This window comes from Geotrypetes seraphini, chromosome 4 (genome assembly GCF_902459505.1).
Source record: "Geotrypetes seraphini chromosome 4, aGeoSer1.1, whole genome shotgun sequence".
NCBI lineage: Eukaryota > Metazoa > Chordata > Amphibia > Gymnophiona > Dermophiidae > Geotrypetes > Geotrypetes seraphini.
Window position 1 is genome coordinate 200,402,264 of NC_047087.1, and position 13,420 is coordinate 200,415,683.

General features: G+C 41.8%; 1 protein-coding gene across 12 annotated transcripts in view; it reads right to left on the reverse strand.

Annotated features, from left to right (window-relative positions):
• The window catches only part of USP54 (ubiquitin specific peptidase 54), a 312,165-nt gene that overhangs the window by 39,657 nt on the left and 259,088 nt on the right, over positions 1-13,420 (reverse strand). For all 12 annotated transcript variants that reach the window (XM_033941395.1, XM_033941394.1, XM_033941402.1 and 9 more), the window contains one exon: positions 6,335-6,454. In XM_033941395.1, the coding sequence (XP_033797286.1) occupies positions 6,335-6,454 (120 nt within the window). The remainder of the gene's footprint in view (positions 1-6,334; positions 6,455-13,420) is intronic.

Here is a 13,420-nt window from a genome sequence, read left to right on the forward strand (position 1 = left end):
CACAAGATTAGCGCATGCTATAGTGCACGCTAACCCAAAAATTACTACCTGCTTAAAAGGAGGTGGTAGCGGCTATATATAAGGAGCCCTTATTGTGGGATGTGCGCTGGCATACCGTGGTAAAATGGCTAATTTGAACTCGCATACTGTGCAGTAAAAAAATATTTTTAATTTTCTGTGAAGGGGAGTGTTAGGGGTGGGGAATGGGTGTGACAGTGCTAATCATTTAAAATATGAGGGATTGCCACGCATTAACTGATTAGCACAGGGGTCCTTACCACCTGCAAAGTAGGTGGTAGGGGCTTATATGGTAATGGCCATGCGTTAATGGCAAAATTAGCACATGGGCATTGATTAGGAAAATTGGCCTATTTCTGGCCGCAGCAAAAGTGGCCTTGCTGCATGGTAAAGACCCACGGTAAGGGTGCACTAAGGCCACTTTTGCTGTAGCTTTAGTAAAAGGGCCCCTAGGTTAGCAAGTGTGAAAAACATCATAGAAGAGTCACTCCTAATTATAGCCTGCAGAAAAAGTAGAAATCTGGGAAGTTACCCTAGGCAATCTACAATCTAAATTCTATTTGTATACAGAGAAGCTATTATAAATCTATTCTTTCTCCCTGAAAAGCTGTTAAAAATATTATAAATTTACTTAAATAAACTTTATAGGCTGTACCATTCTTGGTGGCTTGCAATATGGTATAAAAAAATTATTAAAACATTACAAAACTTATACAAACAGAATATAACATCACAAACTACAAAAAGTCATTGATCCCTTATCATCAATACAAACATATTTAGACTGATTACACAGGTCATACTACAGCAGTACATTCTGCAAAAATATAGTTTCAGATGTCAATTGAGGTAATTTTGTTTGAAATGCCTATTTAAACATACGAGTTCCAATGTTTTATTAAAATAAATCAAAATTATTTTTGGTTCACAACTCAGACTGTAAAGAGTGCCAAAGCTCTGGTCCTTCAACATAGAACATTGCTGACCTATATTCATCTAACTTCTTATTGTGAAATGACAGATTATCTAATGATCTTTATTAGCAGATCTTAATGCTTTAGAAGGCCAATAAACATGTATATTTGCAGCAATAACTATCTGAACCCTATTGATCAGCATCTTGAATATCAATATCGCCACTTTGTAATTAATTCTTGATTCTATAGGTAACCAATGAAGTTGATATAGAACAGGTGAAATATGATCAAATTTCTTACGGCCTACTAATAAATGAGCAGCTAAGTTTTGTGCAATTTATAATGCCTTCAAAACTCGAACAGGCAGCCCAAGAAATAATGCATTACAATAACCCAAGTGTGAGACAATAGTACTCAATTACCAGTATAAAACAGGAAGCAGATAAATAATCTTGTAATTCTCTACTCAGTTTGTGAAAAATGACTTGGTGTCAGCTCTGGTAAACTTTCACTTGCTAAGTTTGATAGTACATCATTTGACTTGATATGGGCCATTGTAGAAACATAAGAACATAAGAATTGCCGCTGTTGGGTCAGGCCAGTGGTCCATCATGCCCAGCAGTCCGCTCATGCGGCAGCCCTTGTTGAAAGACCAGTGCCCTAACTGAGACTAGCCCTACCTGCGTACGTTCTGGTTCAGCAGGAAGTTGTCTAACTTTGTCTTGAATCCCTGGAGGATGTTTTTCCCCATGACAGACTCCGGAAGAGCGTTCCAGTTTTCTACCACTCTCTGAGTGAAGAAAAACTTCCTTACATTCGTACGGAATCTATCCCCTTTCAATTTTAGAGAGTGCCCTCTTGTTCTCCCTACCTTGGAGAGGGTGAACAATCTGTCCTTATCTACTAAGTCTATTCCCTTCAGTACCTTGAATGTTTCGATCATGTCCCCTCTCAATCTCCTCTGTTCGAGGGAGAAAAGGCCCATTTTCTCTAATCTTTCACTGTACGGCAACTCCTCCAGCCCCTTAACCATCTTAGTCGCTGTTCTCTGTACCCTTTAGAGTAGTATCGTGTCTTTCTTCATGTACGGCGACCAGTGCTGGACGCAGTACTCCAGGTGAGGTCGCACCATGGCCCGGTACAGCAGCATGATAACCTTCTCCGATCTGTTCGTGATCCCCTTCTTTATCATTCCTAGCATTCTGTTCGCCCTTTTTGCCGCCGCCACACATTGCGTGGATGGCTTCATCAACTTGTCAATCATAACTCCCAAGTCTCTTTCCTGGGAGGTCTCTCCAATTACTGCCCCGGACATCCTGTATTCGTGCATGAGATTTTTGTTACCTACATGCATCACATTACACTTATCCACGTTGAACCTCATCTGCCATGTTGATGCCCATTCCTCGAGCCTGATTATGTCACATTGCAGATCTTCGCAATCCCCTGTGTCTTCACTACTCTGAATAACTTTGTATCGTCCGCAAATTTAATCACCTCACTCGTCGTACCAATGTCTAGATCATTTATAAAGATGTTGAAGAGCACGGGTCCAAGTACTGAGCCCTGCGGCACCCCACTAGTGACGCTCTTCCAGTCCAAGTATTGTCCATTTACCCCCACTCTCCGTTTCCTATGATCCAGCCAGTTTTTAATCCACGTGAGTATTTCACTTCGTCAGGAAAAACTCATTGATAAATTTAAGACTAATCTGAAAACCTTATTTCAAGATGCTTTTTATTACTGATGATTCTTCTTTCACCATTCACCTAATCGCTTTAATGAAGCGCCCCCTCCCCTCTGTTCCTTCCCTCCCCCTCACATTCAAAACTGTAGTTTTTTTGTTTTGTTTTTTTGGGGGGGGGGTTCTTCTTTCTCATCACTTTAATGTAACTTTTCCCCTTCCCTCCTTGTTAACCTCACTTTTATGTCTGTCATTGTCAAATGTCTTTAATGTTCACTCTTCCCTTTACTCTTTCTCTTTTATTAATTTTATAATCTATAAATATAATTTTACCCTGATTTTAACTTTTATTGTAAACTGGCTATATACTTGTTGATGGTCGGTATATCAAAAACTAATAAACTTGAAACTTTCACCCTCGATTCTATGGCTCGCAATTTTCCAAAGTAGTCGTTCATGTGGAACCTTGTCATACGCCTTCTGAAAATCCAGATATACAATGTCGACCGGGTCGCCCTTGTCTATCTGTCTGTTTACTCCCTCAAAGAAGTGCAGCAAGTTCATCAAGCACGATCTGCCTTTGCTAAAACCTGACTGGTGCTGACTGGTCCTCATCAGCCCATGTCCATCAAGGTGATCAATGATGCGGTCCTTCATCAGCGACTCTACCATCTTTCCCTGTACTGAGGTCAGACTGACCGGTCTGTAGTTTCCCAGATCTCCCATCGAACCTTTCTTGAAGATTGGCATAACATTTGCCACCTTCCAGTCTTCTGGAATCTTTCCCGATTTGATCGACAGATTGGCTATTAGTTGAAGCAGTTCAGTTATGGTTCCTTTCAGTTCCTTGATGACCCTCAGATGGATGCCATCCAGTCCCGGGGATTTATCGCTTTTAAGCCTATCAATCTGCCTACACACCTCCTCTAGACTGACCGTCAGTCCTGTCAGCTTTTCGTCTTCATTTCCAGCATATAGCTTGATGGGTTCCAGTATGCTGTGTACATCTTCTTCAATAAATACAGACGTAAAAAATGTGTTCAGTTTGTCAGTGATTGCTTTGTCCTCCTTTAGCGCTCACTTTATTCCATGGTCATCCAATGGTCTCACCGCTTCCTTCGCGGGTCGTTTCCCCTTAATATATCGAAAGAACGGCTTGAAGTTCTTTGCCTCCTTGGCTAGTTTTTCCTCATAGTCTCTTTTGGCCCCTTTTACTACCTTATGACAATTGCGTTGATGTTGTTTGTGCTTGTTCCAGATTGTATCAAGAAAAAGTCCCCCCTTCTGCTTTAGCTCCACACCATCCCGATCATTAATGATCGGAATGGTGTGGAGCTAACGCAGAAGGGGGGACTTTTTCTTGATACAGCCTTCGGACGAAACATGTAGGAATGACAGGTCCCTTCCTCATACTAGTGGCAAAGAAAAAAAACTCAGCGATAAAAAGAAAAAAGATAAGTTGAAAGACTTTTAGATGAGTTATTTATTTATTTAAGACGTATCCACAAGACACTGAAGCACTTTATAAAATAATTTTTAAAAACGGGTCTAATGAGGAGGAGGTCAGTGCCATATACTATTTTAGCCATTGAAATTATTTGGCTAATACTGGCACTTCTGAAGACCAATAAATAAGTCAAATGTCACAATGAGTGTGGTTTGAAGTACTGTTTTGGTGAGAACGAGTGATATGATAACAGTATAAAGGACTGCTGCATATATTACTTATTCAGCATATGGTTCCAGCATAAAATTTGTTTTTTAGCATACTCTGCTTCTTTTTTGGATTCTAAAAAAAAAACAAAAAACCGAACATACAAAAAACCTCAAAACTAAAATAGTCCCATATTTAAACAGCAATTCCTATAGCCTCTAATCTTACTAAAAGAAGCTCATTACTGACCAAGTAAAAAGCATCATAATTATCAAAAAGATATAAGTACTTTTATCAAAACCTATCCAAGACAGAAATTAAGAGAGTTTCATTGCTATGTTGAGGTCAAAACCCACACTGGTAATTGTCCAGAATGTCATGCTCCTTAATAAAATCTTGCAGTTGATCTAAATTTAACTTTTCAAACACTAACTAAAAAAAATAAAGGGAAGATATAGCCCAATAAGTGCCAGGAAATGAAAGATATAATGTGATAGCCTTACAATTGCTCTGTAACTTGCTAAGAAAGATTCCCTCTTGGAAGGATCTATTCACTAAACAGAAACTGTTGACTCAAACCCTAACATATGCTAACAATGTTGAAGGTCTATAGCTCTCAAGAGCATATCACTATCCAATGCTGAATAATCTTTTCACCTTAGATAATGCCTGTCAATGGCAAAGCCATAAGCTAGAAAGGATCTTAACGCTCCAAGGGCCTTAGGTATCTGGCCATTCGGAGTGTTAGGCTTCTCCCACTACATCCCAGGATGCACTGTAAAGGAGGCCTAAGATTGATTGGAATAGACATCCCTCTTGCCAGCCATCTCCTAAAGGTACGGGGGGTGGGTCGTGGTTGGGGTTGAGGTGTGAGGGAGTGTCGGGTGTTCGGGGATCAACAGGGCTGGTGGCAGGAGGGAGTGGAAATAACCTCCTGCCAATTGGATATGTGTTTATGTGTGATGTGGGGGGAGTGTTGGGAGTGTCAGAGGTCCAGGGGATCGATGGGATGGGCGGCACAAGGGAGTGGGCATCCCTCCTGCCATGGACAGTGTTGAGAATTTGGGGGTAGTGACAGGAGGGAATGGGCATCCCTCCTGCCAGCCAACTTACGGGAAAGGGGGGTGTTGTTGGTTCCCTGTTGGCCCGCGGAAGGGAGATTTTCTTGCCGCGATCACCATAGTGGCCGCATCTATTTGAAATGTAGGCCAGCATTTTGATGGCTTACATTTCAGGCACCTAGCACAGCCCTAGGGAGAAACCTAGGGCCGCTTAAGCTTGCCCAAGGCCACTTCTGGAAAAATCATGCCCAAGCCCAGCAATGGGTGAGCTTACGTGTCCTTAGATGTCTTCCTGCACTCAAAACAGACACCTATAGTGTCTCAGGATTTGTGTTTTTTTTTTAAAAGAAAATGTGCGCCCTGGTTAGACAGCGGTAGGTTGTAATGTACCTTTCTTGCAGGTACATTACAACCTACAAGTGATTTTTGGCTGTCTCAATTGTAGCAGAAAATGATGACTAAACCCCCTCCCCACTATGATACACATTAATTTTAAGGTGAGCAAACCATGCTTTCCATCCAGAATACCAAACACAGATGTATTGCAAAGTAGCCAACAGCATTCATACCAAAAATGAATCCATCCCTTATAAAATTCAATTTCACCTATTTCCTCAATTTAATTTTTTTTTTTTTAAATTCTTTATTCAGTTTTAACTCTTGCAACAATTGTACAAAATTCAATAAGATAATTCGTACAAATCACTTGACATTCTAACAATTATTGTCAAATGCATATAAAAAAGACCCCTCCCCCACCCATCCCATTCATCAGGAATAAACCAATTAAATCACATAACATACCTCCCTATCCACACATTAAATATAGTCCTATGTAAAAAAAAGGTGTCCAAGGTGTCTAATCATTAGAATATGCAATCAATGGCCCCCAAATCTTATCCTCAATTTAATTTAAAATCATTCTAGCTCTGTTTTGCAAGATTATTAAAATTAGTGAAACTGGTAAAACAAGTAGCCCAGGAAATTAAGAGTTACTTACATATCACTTCATTACAGAGAGCCAAAGCTGCAGTGCAATCACCTTTCTGTTCCAGTCGTAGGGATTGTTCAAAGACAGAGTCTGCCTCCTGTAAGGACTTTTCAAAGCTGTCACTTCTCCCTGTAATAGCCAGTATTTTCCATTAGTTTTATTCTCTTTCCTTTTTCAAACCTTTCATGGAAAAAAAAAACCCCACACCAAAATCAAGTTCTACCACCATATTTAGCCATTTTTAGCATCTACAATCAAAGTTTGGAGTATGTAACGAACAATACATATAAGACAATTTTCAAAGTAGAAATATACAGATTTTAAATTTCCATCTCCATTTTATATATTTATTTATTTTTTCTATACCAATATAAATATTCCTAAAACTACTGAAGAATATGCTCTTTTGCAACTAATACCTTAACACTACCCCTGGAACACTTGTAGCAAGATTAAAAGCCGGTACATTGTGAACTACACACATCCTTTTATCAGCATTCAAGATGTAGAAATTTCAAACAGTTAGTTTAGGCAATGGAAGGTTTTCTACTTGAAGAAAGTGCTTTGAAAATTGTCCTCTGAATTAGGTTTGCATCTGGCCTGAATTTTCAGAAATAGTTGGAATTATTTTTCATAGCAACTAAGGAGTGAGGCCAGGATGAAGGGATAATAACAGAATTGAGAGGAGAACCATCTAATAGTTTGTCCAAATTTATTTGAGAACTTTGCTTAGGTAGGATTTTTCTGCTCTTTCTTTTTTCTTCCAGGTGTTAAGTACTCATGCAACCACAGAATGGCTGGGAAATACCATGTCACCAAAGTTGCTGCTCAGGTTACAGCTTCCGTCTTTGTGCAGACAGAAAATGTTACCCAGGCAGAGGGAGTGGTTCCATGTGCAAGCTGTCTTCAGCTCGAATCCCTCAAGAAGGAAGTAAAGGAACTGAGAGAGGAGGTGGCAAGACAGAGTCATCCGTGAGAATGAGAGGGACACTGACGCCTTCATGAACCATTTCATCAAAGATTTCCAGGATGCGTATTTCTCTGACCTGGCTCTTACCCTTGACATGGATGATGAATGAGAATACCACCCGTGCACTTGAGTGGTTCACCATCTCTCCCAGAGCCACAAAGTCACTTTTGATACATTCGCAGGGCAGTATCATTAGTGCCAACGTGGATGAGCAACATCATATATTAGTCATCAGGCTTGATGAGTCTTGGCAATCTCTCTGTAGCATCTTGGATTTTAGCTCCAGACAGACAGCATACCTCCCGAAACATCATGTCTGATCTGCAGATGGATGCTGTACCTTTCAGAAGGGAATCGTCAACCACCACTACTTTATACCTCCTAATGGTCATGAATCCAACAATTTTTGGAATTTCAAGCTTTTGTCCTTCCTCTCCCTGGGATGCTCTCATCACTTTCAGGGCAGCATACCAGTTCTTCAGTTCAAGGGCAGGTGGAATAACAGTACCATCTTGCAGGATTCTGTAATCTGAGTCCAGCTGTCCCTCAGCACAGCCTATTCTTCACCACTAGAAAAGTTAAGAGAAGCCTCTTAAGATACAAATAGAATTAAAATTAGCTGGCCCGATAAAACAGGGAGACAAGACTTTTTTTTATATAGATATATCAGTGATAGGACAAAGTGCAAAAGTGGCATTGTGAGACTCAAAAGTGAAGGAGAGAAATATGTAGAAGCTGATAAAGGCTGAATTGCTTAACAAATATTTCTGTTCTGTGATCACGGCTGAAGCGCCGAGAGCAGGACTGCAGAAGACAAACGCGAATAGAGATGGAGGATTGGTAGACACTGATTGATATTCAGAGGGTTGTGTTCGTGAGGAGCTAGCTAAAGTAAAGGTAGACAAAGCTATGGGGCCAGATGGTGTAAATTCATGAATGCTGAAGGAACTTGGGGAAGTTCTGGTGGCTCCACTGACTGATCTTTTCAATGCTTCTCTAGAGTCGGGAGTGGTACCAGAGGACTGGAGAAGGATGCATGTGGTCCCTCTACACAAAAATGGAAGTAAGGAAGAAATAGGAAATTATAGGCCAGTAAGACTGACTTCTGTGGTAAGCAAATTAATGGAAACACTTTGGTGATGTTTCTGGAATCCAGTGGATTTCAGGACTGAAAGCAACATGGATTCACTAGAGGTAGGTCTTATCAGACAAATCTGATCAATTTCTTTGAAAGGGTGACCAACGATTTGGATAAAGGGAGTGCACTAGATGTGTGTATTTAGATTTTAGCAAAGCTTTTGACAGATTTCCATACAGACCTCTAATAAATAAACTGAGTGCCCTCGGGATGGGCCCCAAAGTGATGGGCTGGGTCAGGAACTGGTTGAGTGGAAGACAGAGGGTAGTGGTCAATGGAGATGGTTCTGAGCAAAGGGATGTTACCAATGGTGTGACTCAAGGTTCTGTTCTTGGACCTGCTCTTTTCAACATTTTTATAAGCGATATTGCTGAAGGGCTGTCAGGTAAGATTTGCCTCTTTGCAGATGATACCAAAACATGCAATTGAGTAGACACCCGGATGGTGTAAATAACATGAAGAAAGTTTAGAAGGTGCACAACAGAAGAGCAGGACTTGAATGTGATTGTATGTGATGATGTTAAAGTGGCCAAACAGATTGAAAAGGTGACGGCGAATGCTAGGGCGCCATAGGAAAAAGTATGGCCAGTAGGAAAAAGAGGGTATTAATGTTTCTGTATAAGACCTCATTTAGAATATTGTGTACAATTCTGGAGACCACACCTTCAAAAAGATATAAAAAGGATGGAATAAGTCCAGAGGAAGGCTACTAAAATGGTGTGTGGTCTTCATCATAAGGCATATGGGGACAGACTTAAAGATCTCAATCTGTATACTTTGGAGAAAAGGCGGTAGAGGGGACAGGGTTTAAATACCTATGTGGTATAAATGCACGCAAGTCAAGTCTCTTTCATTTGAAAGGAAGCTCTGGAATGAAAGGACATAGGAAGAAGTTAAGAGGTGATAGGCTCAGGTGTAATCTAAGGAAATACTTTTTACTGAAATGGTGTTAGGTGGGTGTTAGAGTCTTCTGGAAGAGATGGTAGAGTCAAGAGACTGTGTCTGAATTTAAGAAAGCATGGGGTTGGCACTTGGGACCTTTTAGAGAGAGGAAGAGATAATGGTTACTTTGGATGGGAAGACTAATGAGCCATTTGGCCTTTATCTGCCATCATGTTTCTATGAGGACTAGAATTCACACTTGTATTCACCAGTATACTTTGCTCAAGTTTTTTTTTTACACATCATTTTGGCCCTCACAACATTTGGCATTTTGCACTAATATCTCTTACACCATTGGGCATTTTCACTGTCAGTTCACTATTCACAGGGGGCCCAAACTCTATAGTCACCACATTTTACATCTCGCTTACCTTAATTAATTTTTTGATAGGATCCCTGAAGAAGGAGTATTGGGTCCGGTCCCCATGCACACGAGAGCCACCCTTTGAAAAATATTTTACTGACTTTTAATAAAGTTCCTGCAACTTGTACATTCCTCTCTGCAGTTTCTTTTTGGTTTTGGTGCTGCCTGTTCACTACAGACCCATTGGATTTTTCTTTGTTTTGCTTTCTATCAGAACTAGACACAAGACTGTGTTTCAGCAACTGGAGGCTGCGTCAGGGGTCACAAAATCAGAGCAGGCCTTCAAGTTGCCTGATCATGTCGAACAGCTCTACAATACTGTTTAGATTACTATGAATCTTGCCACTGCATATACCTATGCAACTATCTGGAGGAAGATCTCGTAGAGCCCAGTATGTGAAGGGGAAAGTCACCAAAGTCCTATAATTTTTTGTAACCAGACTCTTTCTGACAGCATCCCTAGCCCGCCACGACAACAAGCATTAGGCAGCCAGCCACTTCTCACTACATTGCTCAGTTTCTAGAAGCTTTTCCCAAGAAAGACATCCAATATATTCTTTTCCCTAAACAAAACCAACAGCAACATCAAACTGATTGAACTCTTTTTTTTTAAGTTCAATATATTTCATTAATAATTTCAAATATAAACAAGTCATGATTCAAACAGTTCACAGAACTGATTGGCAAAACAGATTAATTACAATAATCAGTATACAAATAATGTTGACACTAAGACTAAACATACCTAAACATAAGAAAACTAACTGACTGAACTCTTAGTTGGCACATTTTCCTTCTGTGGTTGGGGCTATTGACAACACACACATAGCTACCTGCAGGCAGAGAAGCCATCTATAAGAACTGAAATCCCTTCTATCCCCTTAACATGTAGTTGATCTGCAATGCTTCACACATTATAACAAACTAGTCTTATAGCCCGTTACATTAACAGATGCTAGAATATATATCTGTCTTTCTTTCTTTCTTTCTTTCTTTATGTCTCTCTCTTTCCTTGGCTGTCTACCACCACCCCTTCACTGCTCCCATGTCCAGCAGCAGCTCTTCTCCCTTCGTTTTACCTGTCCAGCAGCACCTGTTCCCAGCTCCCCCTATCCAGCAGTAGGCCTCCCTTCCTGTTTCCTCCCCTCCTGTCCAGCAGCACCCTTTATCTGCTCCCGAACGTGCCTGCTATTACCCGGATGGGATCACAAAACTTGCTTGCACTTTGGAATAGCAGGAGGTGGAGGCACACATGCTGCTGGGTACATCCCTGTTGAAGCAGAAGGCTTAACTGGATCAGTTTAACAACAACGGCTCCCTTAGTTCCTTTGCGGAGTTATTTTTAAGTTTAAAGTTGATGCAGGACTCACCTAGAGGCCGGTTATTTAGTTCTGTTTGGGAACCATTTTGGTTAACGCTGACTCATAAAGCACGAAGTCACTTATTGAACCTGTAATACTTCGATAGTTGGAGGATGATCATTGTTACTGTGGGATGTTGGGAGGGTGGGTGTTGGGGATAGGGAGGGGGAGGGTGGGGGGAGGATAATGGTTTGACTTGTGTGATGCTATTTTCTTGCAAAATCAATAAACATATTTAAACATAAAGTTGATGCAGGGGCTCCTCTCTCGATCCCCGCCTGCATCGTAAGCCTTCTCCGATGCAGGTACAGCTCGTGAGATGAGCCGCCGCGGCTGCTTTGAACTTAGAAATAAACTTCAGCCATTTTAGTTGCCGCAGCAGCTCCTCTCTCGATCCCCGCCTGCATCGTAAACTTCGGCCGAGGAGTATGGGGTCTGCGACAGAGGGAACTTTGTAAGCGCGCATGCGCACTCTTGTCGGCCACGGACCTAGAGATCAGGGATCACGGAACACGCCAGTAAGAGTACGCATGCGCGCTTAGGGTTTTATTATTATAGATGTGTGCCTATTACCCAGACTCCTGTACTGAGACTTGCACTCTTCCTTGAAAGTGGCCAGATCACTAGGGATGACTTCTAGGTGAGTACACGACATCCACCCACACACTTACAATCACTAACCAGCTCTTTCTCTCCCCTCAGATGACGACTTATTTGCAATACCAGTCCTGCAAGCTTCTAGGACCATCCATGTCTATGCAATGATGTGCCAACTCCCTCAACATCACGTATACATTCACTCATATCCTCTATGCTCTTCCTCTGTATATGACAAAGTCTTTCTGCCCAAGTCAAGCCCAATGACACCTTTAGGAAATTATCCAAACCTTTTAAAACCCTGCTAAGCTAACTACTTTTACAACATTCTATAACAACAAATTCCGGAATTTTAATTACATGCTGAGTGAAGAAATATATTCTCTCCAATTTGTTTCAAAGGTACAACTTAGTAGCTTCATTGTGTGCCTCCTAGTTCTCGTATTCTGGAAAGAGTAAACACATGACTCACATATATCTGTTCCACTCCACTCAGAGCTAGATTCTCAAAACTTACTGCGCTCTTAATCATGGTCACTAAACTGATTCCAGCCAGTTTAGCGTGCCAGTATTTTACCCGTTGTTTATCATAATGGCCTTTTCCTAGCTTCCTAGTAATCTCCCACTCTGCCATGCAAATGTAGTACAACGAGGTCATTAATATTAAAATGGTAGTAAAATGGGCTCAACAATATTTAAAGGAGCACTCTGGGCAATTCTCTATCATCGCCTAACCTCATTGTATCACATTTGCGGGCAAAATTTTCCAACAGTGTCTGAGCTGTCATAGCCTTACTTTTCTATCAGTACCTATATGCTGATTAGCTCAGGCACTGACAGAAAAGTAAGGCTTGAGAGCTCAGTCCCCCCCACAAATAATAATAATTTAAAAAAAAGAGACCACTGAATTAAAGGGTGGCAGGAAGGATGCCCCTCCGTTGCGGTCCCCGTTCCCCCAATAACTCGCCCCACCCAGATGATGCCCACTTCCTCCCACCACCAGTGATCCCCGACACCTCTGACAACCCTCCCTCCTGACAACCCTCAGCAGGAAGGATACCCACTGCCTTCCGCTGCAAGTGATCCCCAACACCCCTGGCAAGAGGGATGCCTACTTCTTTCTGCCACCAGTGATTCCCGACAACCCTCTCACATTCCCGGCAGGAGGGATGCCCACTCCCTCCCTCTACTGGGGTCCTCCTCCTTCCCAACAACTCCATATTGGAGAGACCTTAGGCGCTTGAGCCAATCAGAGCCTTAGGCCCCCTCCCCGGTGCATCCCAGGATGCATTAGGAAGGGGAAGGCCCGCCCCGCTATTTTGAAGAGGCAGGCCTGCCGGCCGGAGGAAATAGGCAACCCTCTGGATGGCCTTCATTTGGAAAATTATGGGGGGTATCATGGGGGGAGGGGGAAAGAGACCCTGGCAGTGGGAGGGAGTGGGCATCTCTCCTAATGGAGATGTTAGGTTGTGGTAGGGGGCGGGAATCACCGGCAGCAGGAGAGAGTAAGCATTAGTGCTGCCCGATTCAGGGAAAAAAAATTTTGATTCGATTCGATTCGATTCAGCCTATTGAATTGGTTTTTCGATTCGATATTCCTGCCCAATTGGGTGTTTTTTCAAACAACCTGGTGGGTTTATTTTATAGCCTCTTACCCCCTTTGCCCTTTCCTACCCACACTGGCGCTGTGGTGTAAACAAAATAAACAAACAAAAAAGATTTT